The sequence below is a fragment of the Panicum hallii genome, chromosome 2 (genome assembly GCF_002211085.1).
Source record: "Panicum hallii strain FIL2 chromosome 2, PHallii_v3.1, whole genome shotgun sequence".
Taxonomy (NCBI): Eukaryota; Viridiplantae; Streptophyta; class Magnoliopsida; order Poales; family Poaceae; genus Panicum; species Panicum hallii.
The window spans coordinates 50652705-50673489 of NC_038043.1; the positions used below are offsets into that span (position 1 = coordinate 50652705).

At 44.4% G+C, this 20785-nt stretch overlaps 3 protein-coding genes and 1 non-coding gene across 11 annotated transcripts; 2 read left to right on the top strand and 2 right to left on the bottom strand.

Moving 5' to 3' along the window:
• Window positions 1–537: 537 nt before the first annotated feature.
• Window positions 538–4366, bottom strand: LOC112882230 (protein MAIN-LIKE 1-like). Of its 4 annotated transcripts, XM_025947243.1 has the most exons (7): window positions 4088–4150; window positions 2989–3078; window positions 2251–2904; window positions 1999–2160; window positions 1536–1919; window positions 1186–1452; window positions 538–1052 (listed from the first exon to the last, which is right to left on the bottom strand). In XM_025947243.1, exons 1-7 carry the CDS (start codon window positions 4133–4135, stop codon window positions 1029–1031), a joined length of 1629 nt encoding a protein of 542 aa, XP_025803028.1. In that variant the 5' UTR covers window positions 4136–4150; the 3' UTR covers window positions 538–1028. The 4 variants fall into 4 exon arrangements, with proteins under 4 accessions (XP_025803028.1, XP_025803026.1, XP_025803025.1 ...); XM_025947241.1 differs by lacking the exon at window positions 4088–4150 and adding an exon at window positions 4211–4366 and having other exon boundaries at window positions 538–1452; XM_025947240.1 differs by having other exon boundaries at window positions 538–1452; window positions 4106–4150.
• A 158-nt stretch (window positions 4367–4524) lies between these two features.
• On the top strand, window positions 4525–11325 carry LOC112882231 (transcription factor GTE9). 2 transcript variants are annotated; one of them, XM_025947245.1, is made up of 11 exons: window positions 4525–4779; window positions 5118–5162; window positions 5240–5872; window positions 5959–6007; window positions 6115–6161; window positions 6280–6334; window positions 6414–6458; window positions 6603–6724; window positions 6822–6888; window positions 10543–10664; window positions 10753–11325. In XM_025947245.1, the coding sequence occupies exons 3-11, from the start codon at window positions 5315–5317 to the stop codon at window positions 11020–11022; spliced, it is 1335 nt and encodes a 444-aa protein (XP_025803030.1). In that variant the 5' UTR covers window positions 4525–4779; window positions 5118–5162; window positions 5240–5314; the 3' UTR covers window positions 11023–11325. The 2 variants fall into 2 exon arrangements, with proteins under 2 accessions (XP_025803030.1, XP_025803029.1); XM_025947244.1 differs by having other exon boundaries at window positions 5118–5152.
• Window positions 11326–11679: 354 nt separating this feature from the next.
• Window positions 11680–11751, top strand: TRNAH-GUG. Its single transcript has one exon. It is a non-coding gene; the product is annotated as a tRNA-His (tRNA).
• Window positions 11752–11916: 165 nt separating this feature from the next.
• LOC112880346 (pre-mRNA-splicing factor ATP-dependent RNA helicase DEAH7) lies at window positions 11917–20566 on the bottom strand. 4 transcript variants are annotated; one of them, XM_025944916.1, is made up of 16 exons: window positions 20237–20566; window positions 20010–20139; window positions 19608–19823; window positions 19145–19212; window positions 18760–19024; window positions 18490–18669; window positions 18235–18365; window positions 17507–17604; window positions 17020–17125; window positions 16359–16536; window positions 15535–15764; window positions 15269–15448; window positions 14502–14750; window positions 14123–14184; window positions 13843–13995; window positions 11917–13752 (listed from the first exon to the last, which is right to left on the bottom strand). In XM_025944916.1, the coding sequence occupies exons 1-16, from the start codon at window positions 20240–20242 to the stop codon at window positions 12156–12158; spliced, it is 3849 nt and encodes a 1282-aa protein (XP_025800701.1). In that variant the 5' UTR covers window positions 20243–20566; the 3' UTR covers window positions 11917–12155. The 4 variants fall into 4 exon arrangements, with proteins under 4 accessions (XP_025800701.1, XP_025800702.1, XP_025800704.1 ...); XM_025944917.1 differs by having other exon boundaries at window positions 12156–13752; window positions 19145–19206; XM_025944919.1 differs by lacking the exon at window positions 20237–20566 and having other exon boundaries at window positions 12156–13752; window positions 18288–18365; window positions 19145–19206.
• Between the last annotated feature and the right edge of the window lie 219 nt (window positions 20567–20785).

The following is a 20785-nucleotide window of genomic DNA, read 5'->3' on the forward strand; positions in this document are numbered from 1 at the left end:
AATCCTGATCCATCGCCTGAAGAGCTCGCGTTGGTTATTTCAGCTCATTAAACGGAATTGGCCCAGGTAAGCTTCTTCCTCCTCGCGTTTGCGTCGCCGCCGCCGCTTGCTTCTTCCGAGGATTGATGTTCGGGAGGTTTGGGCTTTGGATTCGGGTCCTAGGTTGCTGGGGGTGGGATGTCTCCGGCGTGGCCAGCTGTAAAGAGAGGTCGCCGGCAGCAGGGTAGCAGGTTGTGGGCGGGGCGGCGGAAGTCGCCGATCGCGAGCAGTGGAGGACAACCAATGGCTCGTGGTTGCAGTGGGGAGGCACGGCGAGCTCCCATAGGTGCGGCCGGCAGCGTGGGGGCGAGCAGGGTCGGTGGCGACGGTTCCACCCTCGGAGGCGGAGGTGGCTGGCCGCGCGGGGAAGAAGATAAACCTTCCTTGCTCGTGGGCCGGTGCTTCAGGTGATAGGATGATTTTCCTATCACCTGAAGCGATGCATAATCGCTCCCAGCGCACAGTAACCATGCGTAGTGTCAAGAAAAACAACCATGCTTGCAAAACAAGGGCACTGAAGCTTAGCATCATCATCATCTGGAACCAAATTTGTACAGCTGCAGATTAACTAGGGCGGTCATCGTCCAGGCGATAGACTGCACTTTGTGGCGTCTGCCTTTGGCGCTACATGCTGAGATATAAACATGGGAAATCATTGCTAATCGCACAGACAGATGGCAATGGCTCCGTGCTGTGCTATGCACAGCCACATTAATCCACACTATCAGGAACCCCAAGAAACCTAAACAACCAGCTAACTGTCAGCACTCAGCAGGGCAACAAACTAAGTTTTCTTTTTCCACTACTTTGTACAATAAGAAGGCCAAGAGCTGGTAGTCTCCCTCAGAGAAAAATTGGATTAGCTGCCTCGGCACCCACTCCATCACTGTGCTTGAACATTTTCAGCTGCACGCAGAGCCTTCCACTCCTCCGGAGGTCATCAGTGTCCCTTGGAATTTGAGTTTCGCCCTCATCTTGCCGACCCCGCTTCATTGATTCTGGTGAGCTTGAACCTAGAGATGAAGATGACGGGGTCATTGTCAAATGGGAGGTTTGCCATGGCTCCATGGCCTCTTGTTCCTTGTACTCCTCACCCCCATTTAGTAGAGGAACGGTGCCATCAAACACCATGTCACACTTGCTTGCCTGATATGGGACTAGCGCGCCTGGATACTGATGAGGGTTCGAAGGATCCTGAAAGAGTGAAGGTTTCCCCCTTTTCCTTGGGTTCTTCGATCTGACAGGGCCAGTTTGGCCCTGAGCTGCTTGATGTTTCCTTCTGTTGCCCTGCGGTGGGGAGTAGTTCTTGATCATTGTACCCACCTTCTCTAAGAAGCTTGCAACCTCTGCAGGAAGCAAGTGTCCCTCAAGATACCGATCAATTACTGGGAAATCATTCTTCAAATCTTCAATCTGCAAGTCACAAACAATAAGGACACCGAGGCCCACCATGTAAGCAAAATGCACAAGAGACCAACTTTCTGTGAAGGCCTTACCATTGAAGAAATGTCATGAGAGGTATTCTGACTACATCCAGTAGCATTCTGTCCAGCTACAGACTCATCTGGTGGTAGGGAGTTGATATTGGTTTCTGCAGAAGGGGTGAAACGGCAGCCAACCAATTGATGGAACTCCTCAATCTCACGAGCATACTCAACCCTCCAGTCTTTCCACTTACTCCATGTTCTTCTTGCCCACATTGGTACGCCGTGGAGGCGACCCTGGTCCCTTCCAAACTGCCTAGCAAACCTGTCAGGAACATACACCTCCTTTATGTTAAAGCTGATTAGCCAAGTCCGTGAGTAGCAGATGTTATCTGCAGCAATGCAATATTCTGGAACAATTGCTGGATTCATGTCCTTGTAAGGGTTCCAATTGACCTGAAAACATAATTGGGATAGTATAACATAACAGTTGAAACATTGGAACATGATTACAAGTAGGTAATTTGGGACTTGCCTCAGATAACTGAAGCTGCTCGAAAACTTTTCTCCACTCCATAACTTTTTTTCTTTGTCCACGTGTTGCTCCTCCAAAGTTCCACCGGCAAGCCCGGGGCAGCAAGGTGCTCTGGTTCTTCTGTTGTGGTTGAGTTATAGGAAGGTACTCATAAATCCAAGCCTTGCAGGAACAAGGGGAAGCCCAGATTAGTGAGGCAGATAATACAAAACCACAGATAATAATCAGAAATCATTCAGTTAAAGAGCACACCATCAGCAAAGTTGCACTGCCAAGAAACTGTGTTGTGGCATTAGGTGTTACTGCAACAGACAATCCCCTATACAGATGAGCAAGGGCTGCAGCCCCCCAAGCATACTCATGGATCTTCCTAAAATCTGCCAACAGGGGTAGATATCTTGGGGATACAAATCCTCTCATTGTGTCAGGAAATAAGGTGGAACCAACCAGGTATAGAAGGTATGCTCTGGTGCTATATGCAATCTCATTAATGGTCGGATTTTCTGGTAGTTGACTGAACTTCCTATACAACCAAGTCAACCTAATTAAGCCACACAATTGCTCCCCATTTCCAGGGCTCTCTCCAAGATAATGCAAGCACATTCGATTCACAGCTTCATCACCAATCGGCTCTGCGGTCACCACATGACCAGTCACTGGAATGCCAAGAATGTATGAAACATCACGAAGTGATGGTGCCATTTCAAATCCCATGAAATGTGCAGTATTTGTCTCATTGTTCCATCTCTCACAAAAGGATGTAAGCAAAGAACGATCAATGGTAAACCCAGTGGTAAGTGCAAGATGTCCAAGACCACTAGCATTAACAAGCTGTTGCTGCTGATCAGTCAGAACCCATTCCTTTAGCTTTCGAGTCTGCTGGCTTGGAAGCAGAACACCGTACCGCTACAAAATTTAGAGTACCTCAGTATGTAACTTGTTTAAGATGCCCAAGTAATAAAAGGAGTAAGGAACGAGAAAGAGACGTACTGTCCAAATCTGTGAGCTACCAACTGGTCTTCGACTATTTGCCTTCTGCTGTTGTGCTGTCAAACCTTCTGATACAAGGTCCATTTTGTCCTGGAAGCATGATTGCAGTGGTAAGATGGCAGCAGCAACAGTTAACACATGAAAACAAAAATGGGATACAGGATAAAAGGATACATGCCATACATTCATAGCTTTTCCATTCTTCCATTCTCTGGTACTTTTATTTTCACTATATTAAAAATCTAAAAAATATGACAGTTGCGGACTTGGGGAAATAAAACCCCATCAGAGTCTCTTGCGAGCAGTGGTATATATCTTGGGTGACTAGAAATATATGGCCAGTTGGCCACTTTCCTGTGTTATACAGATAGTCCTTGGGGAACGAATGATTGTGTCACTCCCGTGAGGAAGTGATTATATTGGGCAGCAATGGGTGGTCGCCTGGCTGGTTTCCTGCCCTTAGTTGGGCTGACACCAAGGTGGCATCAAGCAAGCAATGGGATGAGAGAGCAGACAACAAATTGATTCTTCTTACTTTCTTCCTAGTCTGGCCAGATTACAATCTGTGAGCACAAGCTAACAACCCAAGCTAATGAACTAGCAAACCAATCTAAACTGACTAGGAAACCAAAACCTAAAGATAAGGGATCATGGCTGATCCGGAGTTCCAGACACCTGTGTGTGACACTTCTTCCTGCGATACTGAATACTGCACATAACAGATTGAGTATGAATTGTACATGGTAACCTCCTTAACAACAAAAATAAAAGGTTGCAACTGTAATAGTTTGATTAAGATATACTACTCCCTCCATCCCAAAATATACAGACCAACCAGAGCCACAGCAGATCAGGGAGGCATCCCTACCTGAAAAATGCTGCCAGTACTTTATGCAGTACGCTCACCCTAATTTTGCACAACATTCAGCATTCCACAAATGACCTCCTACGTCCTACGGTCCTACCGTCCTACATTCCTACCACGGCCGGGCCTTGCCACACGAAAAAACAGTGTCTCGAAAACCAGGGGTTCTCAGAAGCTAGACTATGGGAAGTGAAATCGGTGCATTAATGCCTCAATCAACTAAGAATCACCAACCAAGGCGCGAAATGGTACCCCGGATGGCCGGATCTGGGCTTGCGCCATGCGGCTCCCCTCGACTCCAACAATGATGGGGTAAGAGCGACAACAGAGAGGAGGCGGTGGCGACTGCTCACTCACCAGCGAGGAGTCTGAGCGCGCGCCGCGCTCCTCCGCCTCCGGGGGCCGGGCGCCTCCGATCCCGTATTTCCCTCGCACTTTCCTGGTGGAGGTTGGAACCTGCGAAGAACGAAGCGACCGTGGGAGAGAGAAGAGACGAGAGGTCGTCAAGTGAGAGGGCGTCCCTTCCGCTGCCACGCGGGGCCCAGTCCTCAGGTGTCTACGTGGGGCCCATCTTTCAGTGGATCAAAGCCATTCGAGCCCGACCGAGCGAGTGAAGAACCGGGTCGGTCGGGTTCGCTTCCCACGAGCCCGAGTTAAAACCCTAGCCTCCGCTGGTCCGCGATCCCTTTTCCATTTCCCCTCCCACGGCCGCTTGCTCGCACGCTCGCTGGTGAAGAGCTGCAGCTGCGTCAGCGGCGGCGGCTGCTTTGCTGGCGCGCGCGTGCCTCCGACCCACCCCGCGCCGTCGTGGGATCTGAGGAGGTCCGGGGAGCGCGAAGAGGGAGGGGGCCTCCCGACCCTTGGGGGGGGGGGGCAGGACTCGCGCGGCAGGCCCCCGCTCTCTGCGACGGCAGAGCGGACACCAGGTTGGTTCTTCTCTCCTTGCCTTTTGTCTCGAGAGGACAGAGTAGGCGCTTGGCTCCAGGGTTTCGAAGCTGCCCTGTGGCTTGCTTCGAGTTTGCCGTTGGGCGTCGGTGTAGTTCTGTAGATTGGGTTGGATAATTGGGCAAGTTTAAGTGTTTTCATGCAATCTTAGAAGAATTATATTCTGTCAGAAGTTATGTAAAACAATTCCTGCTTAATATGGGCCATGTAACTTCGAAGCAATTTCTGTTACTGTTCCTCTGTTGTTTCCTTTTTGGGCATACCACTTTATTTGGCACATGGTATGTAACTTTGTTCTATATCATTCTTCTATTTTCAGCCCTACAGAGGATGTGCTGTGTGGCTATCTAAGAGGTAACGACAGGTCTGAAGTTACTGGTCCTCTGTCAAAACCAGAAAGCATGTATTCTCAGTTTCTCACCAAGCACTGTGATCTCACAGGTGTGTAAAAAGAGGAGGGCAGTTTGTATAAGCAGTGAACCACTACGTTCTAGTACAGATTCAGAGGTTGGAGAAATGAACTTCCAAGAATCTGAGGTGACATCAAATTCTATATTTGAGCACCAATCATTCCCTAAGAGCATGGCTGAAAGCATGAATGTTAGCAAGACAAGGCTGTGTGGGAAAATTCTGAAGAAGCTCATGGATCACAAAGGTGGTTGGCTTTTCCACAAACCAGTTGACCCTGTTCTTTATGGGATTCCTGATTACTTTGATGTTATCCGTAATCCAATGGACTTGGGTACTGTTAAAAAGAAACTCTCAGACAAGAAATATGTTATGGCTAGTGAGTTTGCAGCAGATATGCGACTTACATTCGCAAATGCAATGAAGTATAATCCCCCAGGAAATCATGTCCACGCAGTTGCTGAACAGTTAAATAGAATATTTGACTCAGAATGGCGATCGGTGATAAGAAAATGGAATGTCAGGAACCCAGTACAAGAGCAGAAACTGATGAAGGCAACAAAGCCTCAAGCTGCCATGAAATTGAAATCTTTGATTACTGAACGGCTGGTCACATGCTCAAATTCACTGGCAAAGGAGCCATCAATAAATGCAATATCCTCCAAAGTAGGATAATTATATACCTATTCACTTGATGGCATTTCTTTCTTAATGACAATATTTTTTAATATATTGCCATCTGCTGTCCACAGGTAAAAATTAAATTTTTTGTCCGAGGCTCTGAGAACACCTCTCTCAAAGGTTTGAATGATATATCTTCTCTCAATTGTTGATTCTCATCATATAGCACATCCACAAAAGGATTTATAGTGGTTTGCTTTTTTTTTGGGGGGGATCCTTTCATGCAGCTGGTAGCCAAGAGTGCTCTATAGATAATTCACTCGCTTCAACCAAGGTTTTTGGCTTGACTGCCCTTATTTCTGTTTTGACTTGTACCTATCTTTGTCTGATAATACCATCAGTAGCTGAATGATTGTCCATTCACTCTCTTATGCAATATCTTCTATCTTCAGGAGAATGATAAAATATCAAGAACACAATCAAATGAGAACAGGGTTTTATCAAATGGTAGGTTGATGCTTTCGGCCAAATTTTATGAACTTATACCATGTTATCAGTTATCTAACAAACTTGCTTGCGACCGTAGGAAATGAGTCAGGGTCTTGCAATTCTGTTGCTTCTTCTGAACAAGGTAGATGATATCAATTATTTGATGCACCTGCTTGTATTTTAGTTTTACATTCTTACTTTATAGTTATAACAGCTTGAACTTAAGGCACTATTTTCTGCATATAATTGTTTCCTAATATAGTGCATCTTGTTATGTGAATTCTAGGAGAGGAAAGTTATGTACACCTTGAACCTTTGTCACCCAGTAAGGCCCTCCGTATAGCGATGCTCAAGAGTCGTTTTGCTGGAACAATCGTGAAGGCACAACAAAATGCACTTCTGGATCATGTAATATTTCTGAATACATAATCAACATTGTACACAGCAACTTTTTCAGAAGACTTTTCTCTGTGGCTCCTTACTGAATGCCGTTTTGATTTTCTAGGGGAAGGAAGTAGACATTGCAAAGTTGCAGTTGGAAAAGGAGAGACTGGAAAAAAGGCAGCAGGAAGGTAGGAAATCTTCTGATGGTTGCATGTGCTTGATCTGTTTGATTACCTCTGTCATGTTTGGTCAATTCAATTGTGCCTTAATCTTCATGAATAGCTCTCACTAGTCCTGTTCCTTTTTCAGAACAATAATATGTGTGATTAGATTGTTAGTGAACTTGATATTCTACTCAATATCCTAAATTTTGCATTACACCAATTACTATATAGAATTTCTGTGCAAACAATGTTCCCCCCTAGATTATGAGGGAAAATTGCAATTTTTATGCTAATTGAGGGGATTAGATCAAAATGGCCCCTATCCAGATAGGGCCCTAAGTGCCAGGTGTGCCCTATGTTTTAATATGGTCTCAAGCATGTCACATAGTAGCACGATGCATGATATTTATCATGGGTAGGAATGGATGGAGGTGCCTTTGAACATGCCAGTCAATTTTAAGACCATTTTTTTTCAACTTTCTGTGAGGATATTATAAGCCAGTTTGTTGTTCATTGAATCATTCATGGAAATGATCTTAGTATTTGTGGAGTAGTTCAAAGAAGCTAGTTTAAGAAATTATCTTACAACATTTTGGATTTTGGAAAAAAAGAACTGGAACAGTGGAGCTATGTATGGATAGTGGGGGCGTAGACAACATCTGGTGAGATGCAATAAAAGTTGTAGAGCATTGCATATGACTGTCAGATGATGTTCTTAAATACTAATGGATCTTCAACTTTGTCCATTTTCATAAGGAAATAATTTTTAAGTTACCTCTTATTTCGAGTCAGCTGCCATGGTGAAATTGGTAGACACCCTGCTCGTAGAAAGCAGTGCTCATGCGTCTCGGTTCGAGTCCGAGTGGCAGCATTCTCGAAAGAAGTATAAAATAGACTAGACAAGTAGACATGGTGGGGAACTTGCTTTAGGAAAAAAGTGTTTTTAGTAGCTTATATTGCTCTGGGAGGGTTACAATTTTGAAGATGCATTTTGACCCATCTTTCTCTAGCTACTGGCAATAACCAGCCTAATCAATGCCTGGTGTGCATTAACTGGATATCAATAGGAACTGGTTAGAGATTTTTTTTTTTTTTTACTCATGGCATGTTAGAAACTGTAGCTTTCTACTTAAGAAGGTCGATAGAATAGATAAGGTTGTGAGGTCAGGGGATAGTTTGTTTGAAATGGTGAGCTGATTTGGGGAGTTTTAAATTTACCAGTTAGTGAAGTTATGCACGTAGAACCTTACACTCTTGAAATTTATCAGTATTCAGTTATAAATGCTAGGAAGTTATATTTTATTACGAGTGACATAAATTCTCCAAACTTGCGAGGAAAAAAATCTGAGTTTTCAGTTTGTGGTTTTAGGTTGTAATTTTTGGGTGCTGTCTGTTGAGTATATTAAACAAATGCATATTTTATTGGGGGCATTTATGCTTTTATTGCCCTGATATGTAATTAAAAATAACGTGACCAACCTAGGTGGCATTGTGAATATAAGAAGAAAGTCACCTAATTCAACTCCTTTAGCCATAGTGTCGACATCAGGAACTGGACCGGAACCTGACCTGTTGCCACCCTGGTGTCACCCCAAATCCTTCCCATCCATCTTATTCACGTCGCCAAGCTCAATTGCTCCCACCTATTATTTTTCCAATGTCCTTTTTTGCTCAGGCACTGGTGGGGATAGCAGCAGCACCCTGCTTCATTGGTGCTGTTGCTATACCTTTGATACAGTCATTGTCCCTCTGACAGCTGCCTCCAGTGTCTATGTCCTGCTTCTTTGGTTGGATTACCTGAATATTTTCATTCCCATCAATCAATATTATAGTACCTCTTGGAGCTCCATGGCAGAACCTTGTCTGCCATGTTCAGCTCTACTAGTGGCACTACCTTTTCACCATGTGACTAGCGCGGACTATGCCATCTTATGTACATCGCCCTTTGCAAAATTTTCCAGTTCCATTGAGAGCAACGTATTCACACCAGTATTACATGGATACGTGTGCCAAAAATTTTACATATCGACATGTATCAGATATGGTGTGATACACACCAGACTCTTATTCTCTAGTCTCAACTTTGACGTGGCTGGAGAGGCAAGAATAGAGAGAGAGAGATATTTTGTTTGCATGAGGAAGAAGGAAAAAGTGACTCGCCTATTGGAAGATTTAATACATGATCATAATTGTTCAGATATGGCAATGTCACCTATTTTGTCAACTTGTGTGTGCCGCACTCCCTAGGCATCCGGTTCCTTGTGTCGGTTGCTCACGGGATCATTGCTGCCCAAAGTGCCCCTTTGCACACACCTTGCAAAAGTCTTCATGCTTGCTGTTCACCACACCGCCAGATCTGGAGCTTGGCCTGTTCGCTCGCCTGCCTGTGCGTGAATATGGCGCACCAAACACACCCACATCCACCCACTGCCACAGGGGCCCACATGCTATCGTTGCATGAAGGAGAAGTGATGAGAAGTAGATGGCTGGTGGGGTTGGAATGGAAGAGATGAGAGAAAAGGAAAAGAGAGAATCAAGACATGTGGGGTCAATGCCATTGTCATTGTCCACGTAATGTGCGGGAGTTAACTAGACAAGCCTCGGTACGCTGGGGAATGCATAACAGCACCTAAGACATCTTATTTATACTCAGTTTAGTCTTATTAAGTATACACCTATTGAATAGTGGCAGGGCGCCGGCCTGTGGCACCTGTGGTTGGTTTGGGCCCTCCTACCAGGGGGTAGTTGCAGTGGTCGCTAACCCAGTGGGTTGTGGTTGGCCCAGGTTACGGTGCGGCCCTATAGGGTGAAGCTGGGGTTCAGGGGTATTCTCGGCCGGTTTGGCTGAGATTTCTTCTTAGTGCAATGCTGTGGGGACGGTCTTTCCCCACCGGTCGAGTTTTTTTTTTTATTCTATGATCTTTCTTGTCTGCTAGCTCTGTCAACAGCAAAGAGCATACGCCAAGTGACAGTTAAAGTTTGAAACTTTCGAGTCAAAGATCTCTTTCTTAGCTGGACATGAAGAATATCTTCGGTAATTGTGGGCCACAGAGGTGCATGTCACAGGATAAGTGATGGTGGTGGCCTCCTGGATATCTGTTCCAGAGGGCAGGGTGGCTAGAGCATTACCGTGGTGGTGCATCTCATAAGTGTCTGGAAGCTTCATGACGTTGGGGTTGCTAAAATGCTGTGTAACGGCATTTGTGCAAATTCGTGATTGAGATAGGGTATGGCGAATTGTCGATGGCTTGATGCGGGGTGGGGCAAGGGGGTTAAGGATAGCTCTAGCATAAACATTTGTTTTGAGCACAACTGATCGTTGATGGAGGTGTGATCAACATCACTCATGATCCCTTAAAATATTAGCTGGCCTTATAAGGTGGATGCTTTTTACTATGAATTTATGTGTAGATCAGGATGTTAGTTGACATCTTCTTGAAGTTCCAGGCTAGAGCAAAACATAGCTTATGTCTCTCTAAACTTTGTTGCAGTTCTACTCTAAACATAGCTTGTGATAGAGGCATTTCTTTCTTGCTTGCTTCTGTCGTGTTTATTTATTTCACTATTTGGCTATTGGCCTTATGTTATGCTAGCTACTTTTCGAAAAATATTGACAAGGTTATGTCAGGCCTGTCCTGTGAATGTTGGCTTCATTTTCAAAAAATTTCCTTGGTACAGAGAAAGCAAGAATTGAGGCCCAGGTAAAGGCTGCTGAAGCTGCTGCGCAATTAAAGGTAGAGGAAGAAATAAGGACGAAGCGCGAAAAGGAAAGAAAGGCTGCACGACTGGCACTGCACATGGTACTTCCTGCCTGCCAGTTCCTTACCAGAACATTTCTATGCTTGATGCTGCACTATGGTTACTCAAGTTGTTCTCTTTGGCATGTAGATGAAGAAGACTGTTGATATTGACAATAGTGACTTTCTGAAGGACCTGGAGAACTTGTGCCAAAAGTGGCAATTGAATCCTCCAAGCAAATTGATCGTAGATTTTGTCAATGGGATTGAGTTGCCAGAGGGCCTAGGGAGCCCACTGGAGGCACTTGGCCTATTCATCAAGAAAGATCTTGAGGAAGAGGTTGATCATGAAATGGAGGACAGTGTATCAACCTCCCTGAACGCTGATGTTGAGGAAGGAGAGATCAGCTGCTCTCAATAGCATACCTCTATCCAAACTGTGAACCTGGGATTGTAGGATTATGTGTGTGCAATGTAATCTATTCCGCCTCCACGCAACCTCATAAGCAGAGTAAAATGTCAGTTCATGTGGTCTGCTGTGTCATCTAACCTAGTTGCCCCAGAATCTCTGCCGTATGCTGGAGTAGAATAATTTGGGCATCGCCATCACTTTTGTGGTTGTCATGCGCCAATGTATGTTATAGGTGGTCATAGGCTATTCAGACAAGCTACTCATTGGACTTTCTATAAAAAAATAAAAAAGAATAGTATCAGTGTATAGTTATATGGTGTTAGCTGTTTATAAGCTGGATGTTTTCCATTCGTTTTGCTCTTTTTTCCCCGTTCTGTACCCATTTATGAATTAGCGGGGCACCGTTTATGGATCCAGTAATGTATTGCCTTGCAGTAAGTCAATGGGCAATTATTATTTTCTATCAATCTGCAAGGTCAGATTCTCTATAGCTCAACCATATGAATAATTATGAAATCAGCTCTATAAACTTTATTACTGGATTAATTAGCATGCAGTCGTGTAAACTTACAAAGTAGTACAAGTGGCAAAGCAGGAATGGGGTTGGTTCCAGCTGATGCTGATCACGTGCCTATATTAATAAACAGCACTGACTCATACAACTAAGTGGCTGTAGTTTAGTGGTGAGAATTCCACGTTGTGGCCGTGGAGACCTGGGCTCGAATCCCAGCAGCCACAGTTTGTCAATGTTTTTGCCTGATACTTTTCTCAATTTCCCACCACTATTTTTAGGAATAGTTTTCAATCGAAATATATAATACGACGTTCTTTAAATCAGTGTATAATACTGACATCGACATAGGAGCATTCAAAAGTACCTGCCCCCTGGATTTAAGACACGGAGATGCTAAAATCAATTGATGCAAAATCTATGTCCGATACTACCCTATTTTTTTTTCACTTCTCCATGTTGCAGCTGTTACATTCAAGGTCATTTGTGTATTGCATTTTACATGCTTCATAGTGCGGACTACAGGCTACATTAGCCCACGAATCAGCAAGGGTATTGTACAAGTGATCTCATGATCTCATCCTAACAACAAAATCACAGTTCACTGTTAAAAGTTTCCTCGACCTCTTATCTACAAACCCATCTTTCTGGGCCTCAGATACGTTGCGCCTTTCTTCAGACCGGGCATGGCAACCTGCTGCTGCTGCTTAGCTCTCTTCTCCCTCTCCTTCTCCTTCTCGATGCGAGCTGCCTCAGCCTGCTCCTGCCTCAACTTCTCCATCTCCTCCTCCATTGCCGTCTTCTCTTCCTTCTGCCTCTTCTTATGGTCCAGAAGGGAGGTATCTGTCTCCTTCACCGAGAAGAACATGGGCCCCATCTCCGCTAGCCATTGCGGGTCAACCGCAGTGACACACTGCATGTACTCCTTGGTGGTCAGGACGAGCTCGTGGTAGACGACATAGTCCGGAGTGTAGCCAAGGCCGTAGAGTGCACTGCTGGGGTGGAGGTGGCAAGGCATCCCGTTCCGACAGTTGACGTACTCCCCAACACCCTTCAATCGGGCAGAGTTGTGGAAGTACGCAGAGCAGATAGCTTTCCTCACCACATCCCATTCCATATGGCATGATGTTAGGGGGATCTTCAGGGTTTTCAGTATGTCCAGCAGCTGAGATCTCACTTCCCGAGCCTTACGGAGACCCTTGACATGGAGGAAGTGATCATTGCACCAGTCTCCTCGATATTGGTTAGACTTCCACTGAAGATACACATTCAGGAGCGTTAGGTGGTCGGATTCTGGGACGAAGAACTTCTCCCGTGCAGCATCACTCTCCTCTGCTCGATCTTTGGGCCGGAAAAAGACCGAGGGTACCGATAGCATGGAAACAATGGTCAGCACCTCATCAAGGCACCCTAGCTGCTCCCCCATGAGAAGCATCTTTGCTAGAGTCGGATCCAACGGGAACTCCACCATCTTCCAGCCAATTTCTGTAAGGCCGCCAACATTGTTCAAGGCTCCTAACACCCAGAGTTGATACATGGAGTTGAGGATATTCTCCTGGGGAGGAGGGTCCATGAAATCAAAATCGAGCAAATTTTCAACTCTCAGGGATTTCAGTAAAAGCACCACATTCCCCAGGTTGGTCCTTTGGATCTCAGGCACAGGGTTAGGAAGCATCTCATTCTGGTAGGCTGATTCTGTGAACAGCCGGTAGCAGGTGCCAGGGCCAGTTCTTCCTGCTCGACCTGCACGCTGGTCGGCAGCTGCCCGACTGACAGGGAAAACCTGGAGCGCGTCCATACCCATCCTTGGGTTGTACACCTTCATCTTCCCATATCCAGTATCGATGACGTAGAAGATACCATCCACTGTCAATGAGGTCTCAGCGATATTGGTAGCAACAATACATTTGCGAGCGCCCTCTTCAGCCTTCTGAAAGATCTTGGCCTGCAAATCAGCTGGCAACTGTGAGTAGATGGGCAGAATCTCCAGTTTGGGCACAGTCTTGGTGGATGATGATATCAGCTGCTCCATGCGTTCAGCAAGAGCATAGCAGGTAGCCTCGATTTCCTCCTGCCCAGTCATGAAGATGAGAATATCACCGGGGCCACTGGTTATGTGGATAGTCATTGCTTGCTTCACTGCCGCTTCCACATAGTCCTCACATGGCGTTTTGCTGAACATAATGTTAACTGGGAACGTCCGGCCTGGGATATGGAATACAGGCACACTGCAAACAAAGGAAAGAGTTAGCGGGCTTGCACATGTAAGCATGGCCAACATTTTATTTGGAATAAAGATACCTATCAGGTTATCTTACCCTCCAAAGAACTTGGAGAACTTGTCTGCATTTAGGGTTGCAGATGTGACGATTAGTTTAAAATCCCGTCTGCGTGCAACAACCTTCTTCAATATACCAAATAAAACATCAGTGTTGAGTGACCTCTCATGTGCTTCATCCATGACGATAACACTACAAAAGAACAGGGAGAGGGGAAAAATTTTAGTATGGCAAGTCGTACTCAGACCATCTAAGGTATATTGTGACATCCCAAGCTATATCAAATACTGAGAAAGGAAGGGAGAAGTTAGCAACATACCGATACTTGTCAAGGTCAGCATCTTTCAAGGTTTCACGGAGCAGCACTCCATCTGTCATATACTGCAAATGGCCAACGATTAATTTTGTTATTTGTAGGAAGGCAGAACCATACAAAGCAACTAAACTTGGCCAAGGTTAAAGTAACATAATAATTTACAATGTAAATCTGGCCCAAGTTTCAGCCAAGTGGTCAGATGTGATCACAAATGATAGTGCTAAGACCTATAATATGCCCTCCTACAAGGCTGTATTCGAGCAGAAACACATGCAGTTCCTAAACACGTAATGACAATAAAGAACACCAAAACCTGAGATAGAAGGACAAAGGTCTAGATGTGCTTGAACACGTATAAACAAACAAGTCACTAGCAGTTTACCTTTATTATAGTGTTTGGACCAGTGACGTCCTCAAATCGTATGGCATATCCGACTTTATCTCCCAACTCGGTCTCCATTTCCTCACTGACTCGCTTAGCAACACTCATGGCAGCCACACGCCTTGGTTGGGTACAACCAACAACTCCTGTGCTAGTATATCCATCCTCATGCAGATACTGAGTTAGTTGAGTAGTCTTCCCAGAACCAGTTTCACCAACAACCACAACTACTTGATTTTCACGCACAACCTGCTCGATAACATCAATAAGACTAGGTTATTACTTAACCGGGCTACTATCATTTCAAATAAACTAAATGCAAAATTAATTGTTCGCCTCAGGCATGATGTACACACAAGGAATCCCAAAGGCTGTTTAATATAAAATTATCAAAGCTCTCTAAATGAAAGAGCAACAATCTGCATCATGTCCTTTCTCCTTATGCATAGGTGTTACTTCATTCATCAAAGCCATAGCTCAAAGTTCCAATCCTTTTGGATGTTGATCATTTACAGTATAGAGAACTTGTGGTACAACTTGTGGTACAACTTGTGGTACAGCTTTCAATATACTACTCCCTCCGTTCCAAATTATAGGTTGTTTTGGCATTTCTAGGTGCATAGTTTTTGCTATGTATCTAGATACCTAGAAATGCCAAAATGGCTATAATTTGGAACAGAGGGAGTAAATTCCTTGAAGCAGAGGAAAGTAAGACGGAAATCTCGATACAATAAAAGCTCGTGATAAATACAAACCCAAATACATACCTGTAGCAGATCATCCCGGACAGTAAATATGGGAAGATATTGTCTTTGTTGAGCTAGAGATTTTGATTTGGCAAAATCACTGACAGCTTCTGCTTTTTCCTTTAAATGTTGAGAAAACTTTGCTTCTTCTTTAAAATTAATCTCTCCTTGGTCGCCAACAACAGCAGTATCTGCATCAACCTGAACTTTCGAAGGTGAGTAACATAAAGGACAAGGAACTGTAGTTTTCAAAACACATAGATACATGTAGAAATGTGGAAAGATACCTGCTCAGCCGTTTTCTCAACACCCAAGATGTTCCCAAGCTTAGATCCAGCAAGCTCCCAAAATCGTTGCCTTGATTTATTCATGCTCTGCTTTTCACGAATTTCCCTAACCAGAGTAGAACCTTTGCGTGCAATAATAGCCATATCAGATGTAGGATCCTTCAGTGGCATTACAGGTTCTGCTTGTTTTGTGAATACAACTCGTCCATCCAGAAACGGAGGCTTTGTGTCTGCCAAAGATTAAGCCAACAGCTTGTCAACTTCAACTGCATCAGGATACTGTAGATAGGCAGAAAGCCTTGTCCAATGTGTGTTCGAGAAAAAGAAAGAAAGCCTTGTCCACAAGTAAAAGAATCAATATTCACACACATGTTACTTTATTTTCTGTCTTATGTACAAATAATGACATAAAGAAAATATTGATGGGCCCCAGATTAAGATATAGTGTAAGTTTCAGGTTGACAGAACAATTGGAACATGTGTGCTGAAAATTGTGTGCAATACATCCCATACATGTTAACAATAGCCACATCTTGCTCTGAAGGATTATCATGGATGAGCCATAATCTGCTAGCCATTAATACCAACTAATACGGAGACAAACAGCTACATGGGTTGATCAGTACAATAGCACTATCCTGGTGACATCCCCATCACAAACATACTTAATGATCTTCACAGGAATTGTTTGCATCCATCGCAACCTTCCATGAGAAACAAAGGGATGCTTTCTAACATGTGTGGTGTGATTAAAGCTTACTGAATCACAAATCTCAAACAACAAGATCAAATAGATAGAAGGAAGCCTTGATAGGCAAACATACCATGGACAAGAAGTATTACTTTCCGCTCCTCCTCATCATCAAATTCAGTCTGGACTTCTGTTCCTTTAACAGCTCCAGATCTCAACAATTGTCTATCCTCCCACTGAGCATTATCAGCAGTCATCTGTGACAACTTTTTGCTCTGAGCAAGGGTCATCAGACTACCATCTCTACGAGTCTGCAACCAAGAGACATAGCTGTCAAAAACAGAGTACAAGTGCATCGCATACTGCAAAAGTTAAGGCTACAAAAACTACAATTTACTGGAAATAATTGAAGTATTGGAATAAAAATCTTGGATTATCTTCTGTTTTCTGCACGCACAGTTTGACTATACCGAAAAGAAGTAATATGAAATTATGAATCGTATAAGATGAATACAATTTCCTTTGTTGATGGTGCACTGCACTTCATATGCTATCAATGTCATCAGGATGTGAATTTAGTAGGGGTAAAACCTAACATGTTGCTAGAAGATAGGAAGTCGAAGAATGACCAAGGAAAACAAAGCATGTCTCTAATTGTGGTTGTATTATTATGCCCTACTTTCACTTCTTGCAGGCATTTCGCTAGTAGGATACCAGGTGGTTACATGAAATGTCAAGCCAAAGTACATGATGTACTTGGAAGTATCATATCAGTAAACAAACAAGGAACTTACCAGCTTCTTCGGCATCGGTGCTTCCTTCTTTTTGTATGAACTTTCATCTCCAAGATACATAGCATTATCACCGTCAAACATGGTTGTGTGTTCTTCACAGTCATACCTGAATAATTTGCAAAGGTTAGAGGATTGGTTAATTATATTTGGTGTTCTATGACTATAAGACTGTTCAGTCATTGTATTGATTCTCCTGCACTAGAACACTGAAGAAAGCACGCTAAGGTACAAGAACTTAGGATTGTATGCTAAATACAAATAGAATATGTTCACACTCAGGATTTCAATATGTAAACTAATAAATATATAAAAAGTATACTTTGCCACTTTAGCAGATGGCATTGCCATACTTTTTGGAAGCAAACATTGCAAAATGCAGAATCGGAAAGCTTTTGCTTATAATTGTGATGCCAACAAAGATCATACAGCACTACAATATTGCCATTCTGTAAAACAAACTAAACAAAGTTTATTTAAGGAAAATTACCATGCACGGTCAGCATTATAATCCATCTCTTGCATCATTTCCTCGGTTATCTCATGGTTCCTATCAGGATTTGAGGGGCTTCTATCGGCATCGATGACCTGGGATAACAAGGTAGCAGTTATAAACTTGTAGCTTATGATAAAAACATGTTGAGGAAATAAAATGATAACTTTTTTAGAGTCTAAACGGCAAACTAAAGAAACATGGAATTCAAAGATCATCAACTCCCCAGGTTGCTATTAGTATGTTGATTGACTATACACAGTAAAGTTTCACAATGTTGATTGACTAAATGACTACATAAAACAAAAAATGATTCCTAGAACGAGAAGTCATCCTAAAACACATATGATTATAGAACTTTTTAGATAGTAACTACATCAACTAAATGACAATCCTAGCTCATGACTCACTGTTTATTAAATTTAAGTATAAATCAACCTAAAGAAAGAGGACCAGCATAAAGCAGGCAATGAGGTGTACATGTTCAGCCAAACAAAATAAGTATATCGTATAGACCCTCCCATTACAGACATCTAGAAGTAGCCACTGACCATTGTCAGAACACTACAAAATTGGATGGCTGTATGGCTGGACAAAACCATATGGTTGATTAAATTATGCAGTAGAAAATAGAATACAAAATCACATTTGATAGCATGAAGTAAAATTGTGTTTTCCTCAAAAACAAGTAAAATAATGTTGTATAAAATCAAATTATAGCTTACATTAGAACCATTTGGTGATGAAAAGGTAAGCTGGTGTGATCTTCTACCGGAACCTGAATAAGAAGACCCTTTTGAGGAACCAGAAGCGCGTATGGGGGCAGGTGAAGGGGATACATTATCCCACGGGGATGCTGGACATTCACAACATCACGTTATGATTAATTTAGTGATTTATTCAGGTAACTGAGATGTAGAGTATATTTACTTCATAAAAACAAAGCAGTCTTGCAGATATTCTAGCTGAGCTTGATTTACCTGCTGAACGTGGCGTGTTCCCACCCAACCAAGGAGACAACAAACGAGCATCTGGGGATGCAGCAGCAAGCATAGGAGATCGTGTTGGATGCTGCCTTCGGGAGCCAGGCCGATCATCACGGTAATCTCGACGAGGTGTATCTTCCCATTCCCAGCGTCCATCATCCCAATCAGATCTTGCTAGCATTCGCAATGGCAACCATACTCATATTAGTAAAGTGTCAAGCCAGTGAGTAAGAGTTAAAAAAGAATGCCAGGCCAAAAAAGTACCAGGTGTTCTTGAGCTTCTTGAGCCATGCTCATGTCGACTTCTCTTGTTAACATAGTCAATGGATGTAGATCTCTCACGCTCATCACGCCTAGTATGAGATTCTCTATCATCATGGTATCTTCGCCTTCCACTACTGCTATAGCCAATGGATGCAGATCTCTCACGGTCACCTCGTTTATCACGGGATCCTCTATCATCGTAGTGGTCATAACTACGAGGCGTGTCATAAGCATGGGAACCTTGAGAGCTTCTAGAGATGTGGGTCTGTAAAGCAACAGGCATAGCAATTCTGACTTGTTAGTAAGGTCAAGATAAAAGTAATGAAATTATTGATGTAATTTCCAAAACAAGCAGGTGGGAACGTATTTTCCATGTGATACTGACCTCTTGCCGGTGAGCCTCATCCCGACGGCTGGGTGTTGGGACCCGTTCATCCTCATCAGCAACTGTTGCTTCCAAAAACGAAGAGAAAGATTTAGTTACAATTTACAGATGAATGCAAATGAATTTCCATAAAAACATAGCACTAGAAGGGTCTATATATCAGCTAACAGAATCACTATTAGGTCACGCTTCCGTAATTCCCTGATATGACTTCAGTAGACAGCCTTGACAGGGATTCACCCCACACATCATCATCCTCCCATCACTGGCGGTGTTCCCACTGCCAGATTCACAGCAGCTACACCACTCCTCCCTCACTAACCACTCGATTTTATCACTCCCCTGCAGTCAGCACTGCTGACTGGCACCTGCCCACACCACAACACTGCTGGTGCAGTTGCCCTTCCTCTAAGCCCTACAGCCACCAGAAACTCATGTATTTTGTTCAAAGAATAAGACGCACCATTTGAAGATGATTTATCATCAGAAGCACTTCCTCGATAGCGACGCGATGAATTACTGCGACCCGCTGCAGACAGGCTCGTCGCATCATTCTCGACAGGTCCTGGCTTCTCATCTTCATCAACGGAACTGGCAGCAACAGCTACCTTGGGAAGGGGAGGCTTAAACACATTGCCGCCTTCGGATCCCCGCTTCCTGCGAGCGAGGTCGTCAAGACCTGCAAAAGCACAGACCTAGAGTTAGCTCACTGAAATTCTATGGACACAATAGAACTGTAACCACCAATCAATTCACAGGCCTGCACGTTGTTAATCAGGGAAAAGCAAACCACAAGCAACATGGGTCCATACTGTACCCAAGCATTCAACGCACACCACACACCGCACAAGCACCAGATTCATACCTAGGATGGACTTCCCAGCCTGCGGCCGGTACATGACCTTACTCGGCAAAATGAGCCCTTGTGCCGTGTCGTCCTCCGGGCCAAGGGTGGCCATCGTCGCGTCCATATCGACCTCCCCGTTCCCGTTCCCCTGCAGACGGAAAGGAAGCAAACACGGAAGCCGTCTCGACGTAAGCGCAAGGACACAAACGGACTCGAAGCACGCACGAACTAGCTCAGGGGACGACCTCCATGGTGATGGTCGACGGGAGGACTCAGAGAGCCGGAGGTCGTGGGCTGGCACTGAGTCACCACCGGTAGGAGGCGACCCCCGGCGATGCTGCTGCGGCGGCGGCGGCTAGGGTTTGGCCTTGATTCGGCAGAGTGCGAGTAGTGTGTGGCTGGGGAACCGAGGAGGCGGGCGGGCGGAAGGGGGAGGCGGGTAGGGAGAGCGCGGGCGGCGGTGGCGGCGAGAGATGCCGGGGGAGGCGGCGAGGTCGCTCGAATTGGGGCCCCAAATCTGGAGCCTGGAGGGGGGAGTGGGGATTGAGAAATTTTTGGATAGGCGGGGGTCAGGGCGCGAATTGTCAAAGCCGCAGGCCCGGGGGCAAAGGTCGGTTAGTCATGTCGGTACTACAGGGGGGACGGATTTGAATTTTAAATCAAGTCAAGTCGGAAAACATTCAGAAATTTGTATTGCCGGGTTTTTCAAACCAGGATTTTGTTCATTAATTTTATAGAAAGCAGCGCGACCATGCAGGAATCAAGAAAAAATTATTATGATACCCCAAATTGGA

Bases quoted from the DNA above. Each gene is read 5' to 3' on its own strand.
- LOC112882230 (XM_025947239.1), bottom strand. From the start codon at position 4,135: ATGGCGCAAGCCCAGATCCGGCCATCCGGGGTACCATTTCGCGCCTTG. The intron at 3,079-4,087 runs GTTGGTGATTCT...TCATGCTTCCAG, and splicing joins GGGTACCATTTCGCGCCTTG to GACAAAATGGACCTTGTATC. The intron at 1,453-1,535 runs GTAAGGCCTTCA...TGTGACTTGCAG, and splicing joins CTCATGACATTTCTTCAATG to ATTGAAGATTTGAAGAATGA.
- LOC112882231 (XM_025947245.1), top strand. From the start codon at position 5,315: ATGAACTTCCAAGAATCTGAGGTGACATCAAATTCTATATTTGAGCAC. The intron at 6,459-6,602 runs GTAGATGATATC...TGTGAATTCTAG, and splicing joins TGTTGCTTCTTCTGAACAAG to GAGAGGAAAGTTATGTACAC. The intron at 6,725-6,821 runs GTAATATTTCTG...TTGATTTTCTAG, and splicing joins AAAATGCACTTCTGGATCAT to GGGAAGGAAGTAGACATTGC.
- LOC112880346 (XM_025944916.1), bottom strand. The intron at 19,824-20,009 runs GTATGAATCTGG...GTGCTTTTGCAG, and splicing joins GGCTGGGAAGTCCATCCTAG to GTCTTGACGACCTCGCTCGC. The intron at 17,126-17,506 runs GTAATTTTCCTT...CAAATTATTCAG, and splicing joins TATAATGCTGACCGTGCATG to GTATGACTGTGAAGAACACA.